We start from the raw sequence: 13,321 nt of genomic DNA on the forward strand, positions 1-13,321 counted from the left end.
AGTTGTTCTATGATCGTAACATTCTTTGTTTGTCTGAATTAATCTTTTGAACATGGTCACGTAACAGACTCCAGAACAGCACTCAATTGCTTCTGGACAGGCTCCTCTTCATGCTTGTTGCAGTTCCATTTTTCTTTTTTCCCCAGTTGTATCACAGCAGGAACAACTGGGGTGATCAACCTGCACACTCCTCCTCCATTATTTACAACTGACAAAATTCTAGCTAAGAATTCCAGCTTTTTGAGCACATGCTTGCTGTCAGAGTCTGAGAAACCCCTCCAAGATGAGCGTTGATTAGCAGCAACCAAACTATCAGTGTGTTACCAGTATTCTTCTCACACTAAATCCAAAACACAGCACTGTACCACCTACAAGGGAGAAAATTTAACCTGAACCCAGCTGAAGTCAGGACAGTCTTCAATTCTGCAGTGTGCAACATGAGCCAAGTCCTTATTTAACAGACAAAGCTACAGTTATTTGCACATGTAAATATGAATGCTATTAGGCATTTGTCCCCTAACTCCTCTGCTGTGTAGTAAAACCCAGGATCTTAACTAGCCCTGAAGATGGTCAGAACATGAACTGCTCCATGCTGGCCAATGAATAAGCAGCTGTGAAGGCAGTACAGGCTGGGAACAGGCAGACTTTGTGGGCTAGGGCTGCTATCACAAATCTTTATCCAAAATATGCCAAGAGAGTGACATAGTTCTTTGGATAGTGCAAGCTGTATCCCAGGCATCCATCCTGGGGACAAGGTGGGCCATACAATCCATTTTGCTGAGGTGGCATTGTTAGTGCCTTGTCAGGGTGCGTGTAACCAGGATGGAGGCACCCCACACTGAGCAGATGACTGCCCTTATGAAAGGATGTACACACATTGGATCATTTGACCCTGTAACTGTCCAATCCCTCAACCAACCATGTGGTAGTCAAGTGATAGGAAAGCTTGCAGTTTAGTCTGCTGGCATGTGTTGCTTCCAGCTGTGTGACAGAGAGGACTTCATAGGCAAACTGAGACACACTATTTTTTTTCCTGGTACATTGTACTTTGGGCATCTAAAGAACACTTAATGGTCACGAGAGTGTACAGCCCTAACAAGCAGCTGCTCACGAAGAGATGGTGCAGCACCAGACAGCGTTAAGTCAGGAAGATTCAGTTGTCTAAACAAAGCACTAATGGCAAAACAGAAGTACCATCTGAAAGCATTGAGTAGCAGCACTGGATGTGTCTTAAGTTGCAAAAGGTGTATGAAGACAAGTTCACCAACTTTTACAGATTCAGTGGCTTTGTGCACATGGCTGGAACTTCTCCAACCTTGTCAGAGATGAGCAAATGCTCAACTCAGTTCATGTCAAAACAAGGGCTCCAAACAGTGACAAGGGACCCTTTCACTGCTTAAGTCCCTCTCAGGGCCCAATCAGGTAAGTATTCACCAGGCAGATAATGATGGTATAAATGTTGCTTTGGGTTCCTCCGCACCCTGGGTTTTGGTTCTCTCTCTGTTATTCATGATTATTGTTGTTACATTTCCTCTCATTGTAGTTATTAGACTGCTCCTACCTCAACACATGAGTTTCACCTTTTTGTTCTGACTCACCTCCTGCCCATGGGGCATAAAGAAAGGTGAGTGGGTGGCTGAGGGAACTGAGCTGCTGGTTGTGGCTACACCACCACAAAGCAAGTACTCTCCCTCCATTCAGGACTTTTGAAAGCCTTCCTTTTCAGGTGTTAACCAAAGGGAACTAAGAACTGAGACAGTTCATTAATAGGGCTGGTTAATGTATCTGAATTTCTGTTCAGCTGCATTATTAGCAGATGCCTTTTGCACCACTGCAACGTCAAAATACCACTGACAAAAATCAGAAACATGCAGGATGTTTTTTTTGGAAATTCAGAGGATTACTTTACTATAGAATCCCATATTGTGGTGCACACAATTCTGAAGTATGTAGCAAATATCATTCCATAGAGCTAAGAATTTTCAGGGTAAAGCACACTTATCAAAATAGTTTTATTCTGGAGTTTTCTAAAGGTGCTGGCAATTTCTGAAAACAACACGTACACCACTTCACCTTGTCTATCTAGACTCTCTTCCACAGTGTGGAAAATACAGAACAGGATCTCATGCAGGATCATGACTGTTATGTGTTGGTGTTCTGCCTATTTTTTTAACTTTTTTTTTTAAGGACTTCAGTATTTCAAAAGTCTTATCGACAACACTGAAGCCTGGCACCTCCAAGAGATGAAAACACAAGGAACATAGAGTATGTGAAGGGTTATCCACTGTTGTAGTAGGTTTATATCTAGAAGGTGGTAAGGGAAGCCTACTTGCATACAATTCTTTTCTTGTCCCACTCATAAGGCTTGCTCTTGTATTCCCTGTGCAACTTAAAACTCCCCAAATAAGCAAATGAATGCAAAATGAGCCCTCTCACTTTACTAAGATACTGGTTACACTTGATTTCTCATATTTTATTATGGCCACGACAGAATTTCTACTGAATCTCTTTTGCCTGTGCCTACCACTTCAAAAGGAAAACCAACAGACTCACAAAATCCACAAAACAAAGAACCCAAACCAACCAAAAAAAATGAACAAAAGCTTCTAATCTTCCTCCCTTAAACCAAAAAAGTATTTTAAATAGTACTCAATTATACAGCACATACTAACCCAAGGCACTTTAGATACCCTTAGAAAGTAAGTCCTTCACATTATTAAAAGAATTTCTCTGTTTATGAGTGTAAGACAGATGCTAAACACTATTCATACCTATGTAACAACAGACTGATTTCTAATGCAGCATGGTCTTGTATTACCTACTACCTGACTTCTGCATTGTTGTAAGTCACACTAAATAAAGCAGTCAGCAGCATGAGTACAATTAACAAAGACACTGCAAACTGTTTAAATTACAGGTTTGCTGAAGCCAGTGGTTTGACACGGAAAAAAGAAGGGAGGCAAGACTGCAGAGATAAGTGAAGGAGCACATCTGCAATGTGCTTCTCTATAAGCAAAGGTAAATTACAGAGATTAGTATATATGCAGAAATTACATTGCTTTCATTACACATTTAATACCAGAAAGGTAATAAAGAGGAAGGTTAATGAATAAAAAAAATAAACATAGTATTGACAGAGCATTGGAACATTAAGTACTCAGTTTCTGCAAAAGCATTGCAAAGTCACAGATATTCTCAATCCTACTTTATAAGCATGGGAAAAAGTGGACAGTGATTATATCTACAAGACAGTTTTCTTTTTATAGCCTCTACAATGTCAGACAGCTTATGTGTTGCTAATATTTATCAGTTTCTGGACACTACTACAGAATATGATTGGGTTGGAAGGGTCCTCTAAAGGTCACCTAATCCAATCTCTCTGCAATGAACAGGGACGTTTTAAAGGAGATCAGAGCCCTGTCACACCTGACCTCGAATGTTGCCACAGACAAGGCATCTACCACCTCTCTGGGCAACTTGTTCCAGAATTTCTCAACCCTCACTGTAAAAAAGTTCCCTCCCACCTGGTCTGAATGTCTCCTTGTTTAGTTTAAAAACATGATTCCTTTTCTTATTGCAATGGGCCCTACTGATAAGTCTGTCCCCATCATTCTTTTAAGCCTTCTTTAAGTATTGAAGAGCTGCACTAAGGTCTCCCTGGAGACTTCTCTAGGCCGAACAATCCCAACTCTCTTGGCCTTAGGTGTTCCATTCTTCTGATAAGTTTTGCAGCCTCCTCCGGACCTGCTCCAGCAGGTCCATGTCTTGCACTGAGGACTCCAGAGACGGACGCAGCACTGAAGGGAAGAGTTCCAAACCATGGAAACAATGCATTGCAGTGACTGACTGCTCTGGTCACTGTCAATGAGTGCAACAAAGAGGCTGTGTACAATTTCTGTTCTGATTTTGTGGCCTATTAAGCAACATTTCCATTCTCATATTCAACTCTTCATACAGTGTCTGCACTGCTTCCACTAAAGAAATGTTAGAACTCCTCTGTTTCAGTGAGAACAGTAAAAGAACAGGGTCAAGTCAACTTTTTGTATGCATTCACTCCAAACTCTGCTATTCACTTCAAAATTATCTCCAAGTATACGGCCCTCCTGAATTTAGAGGGTTTTTGGTGTTAAAAACAATGGGATCTAATTAGTTGGCCAAAGAATGATCCACTTGCCTTTCTTAAACTTATGTACAGGAAGTTTCTTGAGCTGATCCTTCCTAAGCCGATTCCTTCTTGCTCTATGTCTGTCTTGCACGAATTTTGTGATCTGGAAACAGATGTAAGCAAAACAATATGAACTGTAAGCTAAAGAAAAAAAAAGAACAATAAAAGTTTTGATGAGCCTTCACAGTAAGTTTATCAAAAGTGAAATCCATCTCAATCACCTCTTTGGACTCAAGGATGAAGTCAAACAAGCCTAAAGAATGTTCTCAATGGCCACTGCACTTGAAACTGAAAACACAAGCTTCTTTTGGAAATGAGGGGAAAAAAAATGATTGTCCATACTATACAAAGTAATAGCCATTGCTGCAATCGTCTACTGAGGCCCATGTACATGGGAAGGAAGGCACACCTCAGAACAAAGCACAACTCACTACATTTGACTGGTTTTGCTTATGGTTTTAGATTATTACAGCTCTTTTAGAGGATTATTCCCATGCTCATTAGAACTCGTTTCATATTACCTACCTCAGGGAGGACTAAAGGGGTTGCTTCACCATATAGTTACTGTCATCCTCAACTATACTATATAAAGATTCCATTTTCTTAATTGTCCTTAATGCTATTTCTATCCAGTTTCTAATTCTAGCATCTGTGACATGACATTATTTTTCAAGTACGATGCCAAACAAAAACAATGGCCATAACCAAAATATACACACTAAAAAGTTTATTGGATTTCACAGAGGCGCTCTATGCCTACCTACACTGTGCATAAGCACCGAAACAGTGCTGGTATTACAAACAGCACTAACGTGTCTCACTTCAGAAATCCCTAAAAACCACTGATATACTTCACAATAGATTATTTTAAAAATAATACTGTATGTGTATGATGCACAAATATTATCAGGACCATTTGAAATTGTAATTGGCTTTGTAAAAATAAAATTTACCTTTCACATCACACCTGGCTTCACCTGTTAAGCATATTTGTATTTAAACTGTTCAGACTGTTTTCATCCCAGCTAAACAATCAGCTGTGTGCATAAACTGCAGTTTTTCTGCTGTAATTCAGATACTTACTTACAATCAGTAAGCCTCTTACATTCATGTCTTAGTTAAAAACAAGATTTCCTGAAAGAAGCAGGGCCAAAAGCACAAATGAATGAGGATCAAATCCAACCTGGAACCTCCTGCTTGATCCTGAGCTGGGATAAGGCTCGCTGCACCAATTATTGTCCAGTGCTCTGTTAAGGCCCCTCTACACTCAAGGGAAACAATATCTCCTAATTTAGGATCCTTGGCAAACTTAGCATGCTCTCAACTCCTGTCAGTCATTGACAGAAACACTGAAAAGAACCAACCATGAAATTTAACCCTGATGAACACCACTAACAACTGGCCGTCTGCCAGATCTTACCCCATTTACAACTCTGAGCCTAACCCTTCAGCCATTGTTCACCCATTGTATTGTGTACATGTCTAGCTTTATAGTGGACATTTTTTTCTAGGATACTGTAAAGTAGTTTCAAAAGCTTTGCTTAAAAGAACCCAGTCTGCTAAACAAACCCAACAAACCACAACCCCACACAGCCACGGCATTCCCCTGGCCCACTAGGCAGGTAACTTTGGTATAAAAGGACACTGGGTTAGTAAGGACTGACTTTCCCTTGATGAATCCATGCTAGCTTTGGCTGGTGAGCACATTGTCCTTCAAGTGTTTTTTCAGCATCTCCCAGAATAATCTTCTCCATAATTTTACCTGGCAATTAAGTGAGACTGATGGGCCTGTAATTACCAGGACCTTAATTGTTCATTTTCCTGAAAGTGGGGCAAATGACATTTGCTTGGTTCCTATAAACAGGGATCCAACCAAATTCCCAAGTTTTTATGATGCAGGTGGTGAAACACTAGAAGAAGTTGCACAGTGAGGCTGCAGGTGTCCCACCACCGTCAGTATCCAAGGACAGGCTGACAGGACTTTGAGCAGTCTGACCCAGTGGAAGGTGTCCCTGCCCATGGCACGGGGTCGGACCGAGGGGTCTTTAAAGGTCTCTTCAGACCTAAACCATTATGTGATCCTATGGCTCTTGCTAAGAGAACTCACTTATGCCCTAAGGACAAACACTGCACAAATTTGTTTAGCTCACTCCTGTAACATTTACAATGCCACTTTCAACACAGAGAACTGCTGTTTTCATGGTGAGAAAAACATCTGCATTTCACAGGAGGTGGCCTTTCAGAGGGACTAGCCTTGTGTTTGTTGCATAACTCTAGTTCCTTGATTAAGTGAATGGTGCAAATTAGCCTGCAGTTCATTTCTTGACCTGAAGATGACAGCACCAAAGTCTATAAGGAATTTTCACAGCTACCTTATCCAAAACCAGATGAACTTCTGAAAAACTATGAAGCAAAATATCAAGAAATATCTTGCGTAAAAACCTTCTCTTTGATTTGTGAATTTCCACGTTGTTGGTGATAAAAAACCAAGCTCACACTCATGACTCAGTTTTCACATGTCCCCAGTCCTTCACTACTTCTCCCTCCAGTGGTAACCTCACAAATCCCTCTAAATGTAAATGACACATTTCCCTTCATGGCCTTCTTCATTCAATTTCTTAGATAAGCAATATTTTGACTGAATCTTCAACTTAAGTGCACTCCAAGCAGATCAGCAAAGCTTGAGTTGGAATACCGATGATTTCACAACAGATGTTCACAGAATATTATCCCTACTGATTGCTCTCCTTTAGAAATACCACCTCCCCTTACCTCATGCTGCTGCCCTACAATGATAAGGGTGTACATTCACCTAAACAACTCAAAGTCCTCTATGATTAAGGCTATTACCAGAAGATCAGACAAAGCATCGGTGAGTTTTACATCATCTCCAGTTGATTCTTCCCGCTTTGTTATCAGAGAGCTGCCTCAATTCTGTTTGTGCCAAAATGTGCCCAGGATTGCCAATGAAATACATAACTTGGAGTGCAAGAAATAGTAACACAAAAAATACTGCAGAACAGTTGATACATTACTTGATTTTTATCAAAAGCTGAAATAAGAAATTGTTCAGAGACCACCAGAGATTCCAAAAAGAAAAATGCTAGTTATTCTGAAATAACACAAAGCTGTGCTATGTTATCTCTTTTAGGAGATGTGCCCAACTGAGAACCTCTACAGGTAATGTGTATGCTACAAGGCATACGCTACCCACTGTCACAGGTTCTGAGCTTGCTGACTGATTGCTATAGCTGCAGCGAAAACCAGCCAAGCCCTGCAGTGTGGAACAGTGGGAATAATGTTTATTAAGTAGTACAAGTTTGATAAGGTGGGACATACTCTTAGCATACCAGACCAAAAGTGTATGTTATTCTTAACAGGGTGAAAGAGAAACCACTCATGCAAAGAGTTGCAGAGAGGACAATTCTTTTTAAGTAATTACATGGCAGGTAGAACATGATAAAGGCTCCTGATATCCCTTTGCTAAAATTCTGCACCTGCTCTTTTTTACTGAAAAAAATCCCAAGATTACAGGTAAGCATGGTACAGGTGTGCACAGTGCACAAAACTTTTGCTGTGCCTTTACTGTATCTCTCTGTTTAACCTCACTAGAGTGACATTATTAAAATAATGAACTTACCATAAATATGACGATGAGAATAAGACAGATTCCTACTATTATTAGGAAAGGGATTAAGTAGTACTCCAAAGGAAGACTGAACTCTGGGATTAAGACAACATGACCACTGTGGGGAAAAGACAACACTTTTTAAAGAGGTTAAATTTAATGAGCAGTGAATTAAAGAATAAATGCAATGAAGAAAACCCCTTGAAATAAAACGTTTTTGCTAGACATACTAAGGGATTACCTACCTGTGCCCAACAACATAGAAAATTCAGCTGATATCCACATAATGCAAAGCCAATTAAACAAAAGGATAAAACGTTTCTTAAAATACTTCTGGAGTTAAAACTACTTAATGACTTAAATTACAAATGAAACTAAAGTAAAACTAAACATGCATCCTGTTAGAATCGTCTCCAATGCATCCTGCAGATTCACCCAGGATAGGAAGTTTCTGATCTGTTCTAAAACCATAGAATCTTAGAATGGTAGGGATTGGAAAGGACCTTTAGAGATCATCTAGTCCATCCCCCTGCAGAAGCAGGGTCACCTAGATCAGGTCTCACAGGAACATATCCAGGTGGGTCTTGAACACCTCCAAGGAAGGAGCCTCCACAACCCCTCTGGGCAGCCTGGGCCAGGGCTCCCTCACCTGAACAGTAAAATAGTTTTTTCTTATGTTTAAGTGGAACTTTTGTGTTTCAGCTTCATCCCATCACCCCTTGTACTGTTGCTGGCTACTATAGAAAAAAAAGGGATGTCCCAACCTCCTGACACCCACCCTTTAGATATTTGTACATGTTAGTAAGATCTCCCCTCAGTCTCCTCTTCTCCAGACTAAACAGCCTCAGTTCCTGCAGCCTTTCCTCGTATGAAAGATGTTCCAGTCCCTTGATCACCTTGATGTCCCTGCACTGGCCTCTATCCAGCACTTCCCTGTATTAATGAGGTTCCCTCTCAGTCTTCTCCAGGCTGAACAGCTGCAGATCCTGCAGCCTTTCCTCGTATGAAAGATGCTCCAGTCCCTCTGATAATCTTGATGGCCCTGTGCTGGACTCTCTCTAGAAATTCCTTGTCCCTCTTGAGCTGAGGAGCCCAGAACTAGACACAGGACTCCAGATGAGGCCCCACCAGGGCAGAGTAGAGAGGGAGCAGAACCTCCCTTGACCTGCTGGCCACACTCTTCTTGATGTATCCCAGGATGTCATTGGCCTTCTTGGCCATGAGGGCACATTGCTGGCTCATATTTAGCTTATTATCAACCAGAACTCCCAGGTCTCTCTCTGCAGAGCTGATCTTCAGCACTTCGATCCCCAGCCTGTACTGATGGTGTATGGGGTTGTTCCTTCCCAGCTGCAGGACTCTGCACTTGTCCTTGTTGAACCTCATGAGGTTCCTCTCTGCCCAACTCTCCAGCCGGTCGAGATCCCGCTGAATGGCAGCACAGCCTCTGGGGAATCAGCCAGTGCTCCCAGTTTGGTGTCATCAGCCAACTTGCTGAGGGTCCCTCTGTCCCCTCAGCCAGGTCGTTGATGAAAATGTTGAACCTGACTGGCCCCAGAACCCATCCCTGTGGAACTCCCCTGGCCACAGGCCTCCAGCTCGACTCTGTGCCATTGATCCCCACCCTCTGGGCTCTGTCATTCAGCCAGCTCTCCATCCACCTCACTGTCCACTCATCCCAGCCACACTGCCTGAACTTTCTGATGAGGATGTTATGGGAGACAGTGTCAAAAGCCTTGCTGAAGTCAAGGTAGATGACATCTGCTGCTCTCCCCTCATCTAGCTAGCTGGTTATGCACTCATAGAAGGCTATCAGGTTGGTCAAACAGGATTTCCCCTTGGTGAAGCCATGAAGCCCTGATAACCATCTTATCCTTCATGTGTTCAGTGACAACATTCAGGATGAGTTGTTCCATCACTTTTCCAGGGATGGAGGTCAGGCTGACTGGCCTGTAGTTTCCTGGGCCGTCCTTCTTGCCCTTTTTGAAGGCTGGTGTGACATTGGCCTTTCTCCAGTCCTCAGGCACCTCACCTGTCCTCCATGATTGTTCAAAAATGATAGAGAGAGGCTTAGCAATTTCATCAGCCAGCTCCCTCAGCTCTCTAGGATGCATCTCACCAGGACCCATTGACTTATGAGCCTTAAGCTTGGCCAACAAGTCTTTAACCTCTTCCTCTTCCAAGTATTAATAAAGTATTAATAAAGATTGGTTTTTTTTCTTAAAGATCAACATCTGACTTCAATAGGAACTGACATATGTTGTAAAAAGAACATCCTAAGATGTGACCTACACATACTCTCATAAACATTTCCGTGATTCTTAGATCAGTAGCTATACTCATGTTTAATGCTACATGAAAACAAGAGGAGTAACATTTGACAAAAACATGGTAGCCCTCTTGCAGGAAGGTAATTTGTATTAATTTTTAAAATGCTTTCTGCCCATTGCTCTCAGATACCAGGTTTTACCTAGAATATCTATAGCTCTGTCAACACAATATCCCATTTTACAACCATAAATATTAAGAGGCAATGACTTAATGCAAGAAGTAACACAGCTGCACGTAAGGTAACTCACCCCTTCTCGTAAGTAAATTCTTCTTTAAGAGAATTAGCTGATGTTTCACCAATAAATACAGAAGGAATGTCAATCTTCTTTAAAACCTCAACTGCATAAAAAGGCAGGAAAATAAGACTATTATTATGCACTATTTTATGGGCACTCTTGAAACATAAGAATTAATTATTATGAGACTGTCATAACATGAAGACATATTTCAACATGAAGACATCGACTGATGTACACGGCCTGCTACATATTTATGTCACAAAAGAAGGAGTATTATTTATCCTATTAAGTATCTCAGGCCTTTATTCAGGTCTAGGAATCAAGACTTTTAATGGACCATTTAAAAGTAGCATAAAAATCAAAATACTTTGACAAAAAAGATGCATCATCAGAGCAAGTTTAACCAGAACATCGTTTTTAGTAAGAAACTTTATCAAGGCACACAGTTCCATTGATTTCCAGAACTTCTGGCAACTTTTATGATTTTTTGATCTGGTACTGTAAATTTTAATTAACCTTTCTTCTCACCCTAAACATAAGTGAACATGCTGGAAACAGCTTCGGCTAGAAAAGGTCAAAATGAAGAAATATGAGAATGAACAAATCCTACACCTTTATTTCAGACTCAACAAACTGGGTAGAACTGTCTTCCTCTTCTCTTACTAGTGAAGGTAGTAACAAGCTTAAAAGATGCAGCACAAACGAAAGATTATTGAAAGATAAATCCTATAATCTCCAAAACCTTCTCCTCAGCTTCACTTCACACTGATTTGCACCCTGGCACATTTAAGGGTCAAATCATCTTAAGTTTAGTCAATATCAAAGCATTCGGGGTTCCCAGGACAGAAACCTAAGTGGCTTATGGGCACCTCACACCATCCAAGCCTGCATTTGTTGTGCACAAGAGTCACAGAGGTTTTCAATTCATTAAAGCCACTTTCACATAGCCTTCTAGGCTACTCAGCTGCCATTCAGTGTGCTGAAAGTTCGTTTACTCAATGGCGTTTCCACTTGGAAAGATTTTTTTCATTCTCATTTATGTTTTTGTTTCATATTTAACAGGCTCAAAAAATGGACAAAATAAAGGCAGGCCATAAAGAAAGCCACAGCAGCACTACAGACAAAATACACATACCATAAAACAAAGTAAACATTTAGATTATATTACAAGATGTTCTGAACATATTAATTTCACAAAAGGTTAAATTGGAACAGTTAGCATCAGACTTGATCAGAAAATGGCCTACTGTTCTCTAAACATGCTTTTTCCAACTAAGAACTGAAAACATATACATGTGATACACATTCACATGAAACTTCATAAGGAACAGAAAAAAGTACACAACAGTGCAACAGTAAAAGACAGCAACAAATATTAAAAGGTCATATTTTCAAGCTTTCCTTCCAAAATAGTAGGGTTCCTTGCTTTTCCTACATTTCTACTTAATTAACAACACATCACCTATTTTCCACACCTGACATATAAATGTCATAGATTTAACCATTTAACCCAGAACAGCTGAACTAAAATTTAAAGGAAAAACAAGAGAAACAATGAGGGAATATATAAACAGTGCCACAAATAATACACAAGACACATATGTGCTCTTACACAAATATCTCCCATTTAAAAATGCTGAAAGCAGAAGCATTTCAGGGTGGAGTGGGTATTTTTCTGGGTTTTTTAGTGGTGGTGGTGGTTTTGTTAGCTTGTTTGGGGGTTTTTGTTTTGTTGGGGGAGAGTGTTTTTGGTTTGGTTTTTTGGGTCTTTCCTTTTTTTAAGTGAGAGTTCATCATAATACTTCACATTGGTTTTAACACTGTGCATTCTAGTGGGTGAAATGATTTTCAAACAGGAGAGAAGAAGTGATACCTGTACTTACTGTCGTTGGATCCCATGCTTATGAGGTCATCAGAATCAACATTGTGAACTATAGCTGCCTTGTATCCAGCTCGCTGTGCATTTAAAACCTATATGCCATACAAAATACTTACATTAGAAAGGTTACTGCTTCGAAATAAAGTAACCAGTCTGTTCTCTCTATGACAACATACACTTTCATGAAATTATAGGTATTAGCACATCATTTGCTCTTATAAAACAAGTTTCACCTTTCAAAATAGGTATTTGTCTTAGTCATGTAATCATGTTTTGTTTAAAAAACTGTTTAATATTGTCTGCAGACAGCTTTCACAGATACTAACAACAGAATTAAAACTTCCTATTGGTAGGCAAAAATAATGTTTAACCACAATTGAAAATAAAGGCAGTAATTTATGATGATAAACTAGAAATTGCTGCTTGACTTCTCACGAAGTCACATAAGTAGTATCTTTTTAGTGCCTTTAGATATGTGGAAATATCTTACTTATCAGACGCTCTCACACAGAAAAGTACAAAATTGTAAATACAGTTACAAAACTCCAAGCAGGTTGTGTACCAGTTACATTTCTGATACTGTCTATTCTGTCAATATAGCAAACCCTAAGGTACATGTCAATGGCATTTGCTGCAGTAACTATCATTAATTTAAACACAAGTCACAACTATTAATCTCAGATATTGCTTCCAGTGCATCCAGAAAAGTACAAAAACTCATCACAAACTGCAAGTAGCACTAGAGAACCTTCGGGAACATTTGGGTTTCATTCTATATTCAACTCCCATTTAAAACTATGTAAAAAGCTTGGCTTTAAGCTGGATACACTTGCTCTGAATAGAGCAAGCAAGGGACACGGTGATAGCTTTTATTTCCACTTAGATGCGTGTATTTAAAGAGTCTGTAATGCATATCCGTTATTTATTTAATGGGCAGCCAACAAACCAATAAGTACAATCAAGCAAATGATCATAACTTAAATACCTGAGAAGACAGAAGGCTTCACAACAGCTTTATTAAGCAGCCAACAAACAACACCTATAGCATGATTCTTACAAACACACATACATAGAAACAA

At 40.1% G+C, this 13,321-nt stretch overlaps 1 protein-coding gene across 4 annotated transcripts in view; it reads right to left on the minus strand.

Annotated features, from left to right (window-relative positions):
* RNF13 (ring finger protein 13) overlaps window positions 1–13,321 on the minus strand; it is a 31,940-nt gene that overhangs the window by 4,656 nt on the left and 13,963 nt on the right. For all 4 annotated transcript variants that reach the window (XM_062005938.1, XM_062005937.1, XM_062005935.1 and 1 more), the window contains 4 exons: window positions 12,247–12,334; window positions 10,373–10,463; window positions 7,806–7,911; window positions 4,175–4,268 (listed from right to left, as the gene is read on the minus strand). In XM_062005938.1, coding sequence (XP_061861922.1) covers window positions 4,175–4,268; window positions 7,806–7,911; window positions 10,373–10,463; window positions 12,247–12,334 — 379 coding nt within the window. The remainder of the gene's footprint in view (window positions 1–4,174; window positions 4,269–7,805; window positions 7,912–10,372; window positions 10,464–12,246; window positions 12,335–13,321) is intronic.

This window comes from Colius striatus, chromosome 12 (assembly GCF_028858725.1).
Source record: "Colius striatus isolate bColStr4 chromosome 12, bColStr4.1.hap1, whole genome shotgun sequence".
Lineage (NCBI taxonomy): Eukaryota > Metazoa > Chordata > Aves > Coliiformes > Coliidae > Colius > Colius striatus.